The sequence below is a fragment of the Phytophthora parasitica genome (assembly GCF_000247585.1).
Source record: "Phytophthora parasitica INRA-310 unplaced genomic scaffold supercont2.45, whole genome shotgun sequence".
NCBI classification, from domain to species: Eukaryota; Oomycota; class Peronosporomycetes; order Peronosporales; family Peronosporaceae; genus Phytophthora; species Phytophthora nicotianae.
In genome coordinates this window covers 382048-383829 of record NW_008649031.1, presented here as the reverse complement: position 1 = coordinate 383829, position 1782 = coordinate 382048, and the positions used below count along the sequence as shown (strand labels likewise).

Below are 1782 nucleotides of genomic sequence, written 5' to 3'. Positions count from 1 at the left end.
CTTCATTAGCTCAACGCGAGTAAAAACGACTTGACCTACTTGAACGCGTCAAGCGCCGTGTAAGGCAAGAAGAGCAGAAGCGAGGAATGTACGCAGATGCTCAATGGGCATCAGATGTCAGTCTCTAAACAATCCACTCAGGATTCGTCTATTCAGACTGATGATGGTCTTTTTTAAAAAAGCCTCCAATAGTAATTGATACCACGGTAGGGTCGCAAGACGAACGACGTTCGAAGTCGGAGACCCTCGGACCGAGTCCCCTCTCCCGGCTTCAGAAGAAGAAAAAAACTGAGGAAACGATCGAACCACTATTGGCTGCTGAAAATGAATCTCACAAACATCTCATTGGGTTATATCAGCGTAATCCAGTACTATCAAGATTTAAGCTCCTCCCTCGCGATATGAATGCGCGACCAATGAACAGAAATTACATCGAAAATATCTTTAGATTTTCATCTAATCGCAAAGTTAAGTCGATTCCATCCAAACTTAGTTGGATTGTGTCTGAAAGGGATATGATTCGAGATGATGAGGGTGTTAGAGATGCTATACTACTATACTTCAAGGACCAAGAAGAAGAAATGAGAAAAAAAAGTCCGCTATTAAGCTATCCACTAAGAGTGCTGATACTGGAGAAGACCAAAACATAAGTCGAGAACGACTCTATTGGTTCTTATCATTCTATGGAAAACTACTCCAAAAGAATCGTATACCTATTGAGCCTATTTTTAAACATGGAGGTTATAAATCATATGACTATTATCTAAAGCAAGACGCCCGTGAAGGTGAGTTCAAAGTGATTAATTATCGCTCGAAACGTGAAACTACTAATTTGAAAAATGATATTGATTATGTTGCTACGCTAAGCTCTATATTGCAGAAGGTTAAAGCTGAACATCTTGATGTTGGAACAACGGAAATGGATAAAATCATTCATGCGAACCATCGTAAGATCTTTAGAGAGTCCGAGCTATTAGATACCGAACTACTAAGGCAGACGAAGCCTGGTGATAAACAGATGGGTAACGATCGTCCGTATGCAAGGCTAAGTATACCAGATCAAGAGGCAAGGTCAATTCTCGAGGACTACGTTAAGAAAGCATATGATGATCATTCAGTTATTGACCTCAGAGTCATGTTATATATCAGGGGGCAAACCGGTTATACTCACTTTCTCTATTGGTACAACGCAAAGGGTGATAACCATCAGTTTGGTATTAGAGTCATAAATCAAGCTGATGCTAGTAACGAAAGACGTAGTACGCACCCTCTTGCAACTGGGAAATTTAAAACAGACTTAATGTCTAAGATTGAGTGGGCAAGCTCGGTAGACATTCTGTATGATGCTATGTTCATGTTGCATGAACAAGGTGATCTTCCTGATGGGGTCGAGCCACAGCTACGGCCACAAAATCTTATCGAAGAGAAGCGTACTGATAACACCGGTAAACTATTCTATAGTATTATGAATGGTCATGGTGTTAAGGACTTTAAATTCCCTAAACTAAAACCATATGATGATGATCTTGATGAATTCAGAAGCAAGCGTGAGGCTATGTCTAAACCGAAGAGCCGTACGGCTCCGCACTTGGCGGAGTCGCGCGGCTAAAGCACCTTCGTGAAAATTAAAAAAATATATAAGAAGATAAGCGGACGCGGTTTGATGGGGGCTGGTGTGCAACCTCTTGAAGGTGCTACGCGACGCAAGGGTCAAACATACAACCTTAACGATATTCAGAATTTAGCTACTCCATCGGCATATATCTATCGTAAGCTTGGTTC

The 1782-nt window shown here is 41.3% G+C and overlaps 1 protein-coding gene across 1 annotated transcript; it reads left to right on the top strand.

The window, feature by feature from the left end:
* Positions 1–1300: 1300 nt before the first annotated feature.
* Positions 1301–1609, top strand: PPTG_23649 (hypothetical protein; the record flags this gene model as incomplete). The annotated part of the gene is made up of 1 exon (XM_008912281.1): positions 1301–1609. The coding sequence occupies one exon, from the start codon at positions 1301–1303 to the stop codon at positions 1607–1609; it is 309 nt and encodes a 102-aa protein (XP_008910529.1).
* Between the last annotated feature and the right edge of the window lie 173 nt (positions 1610–1782).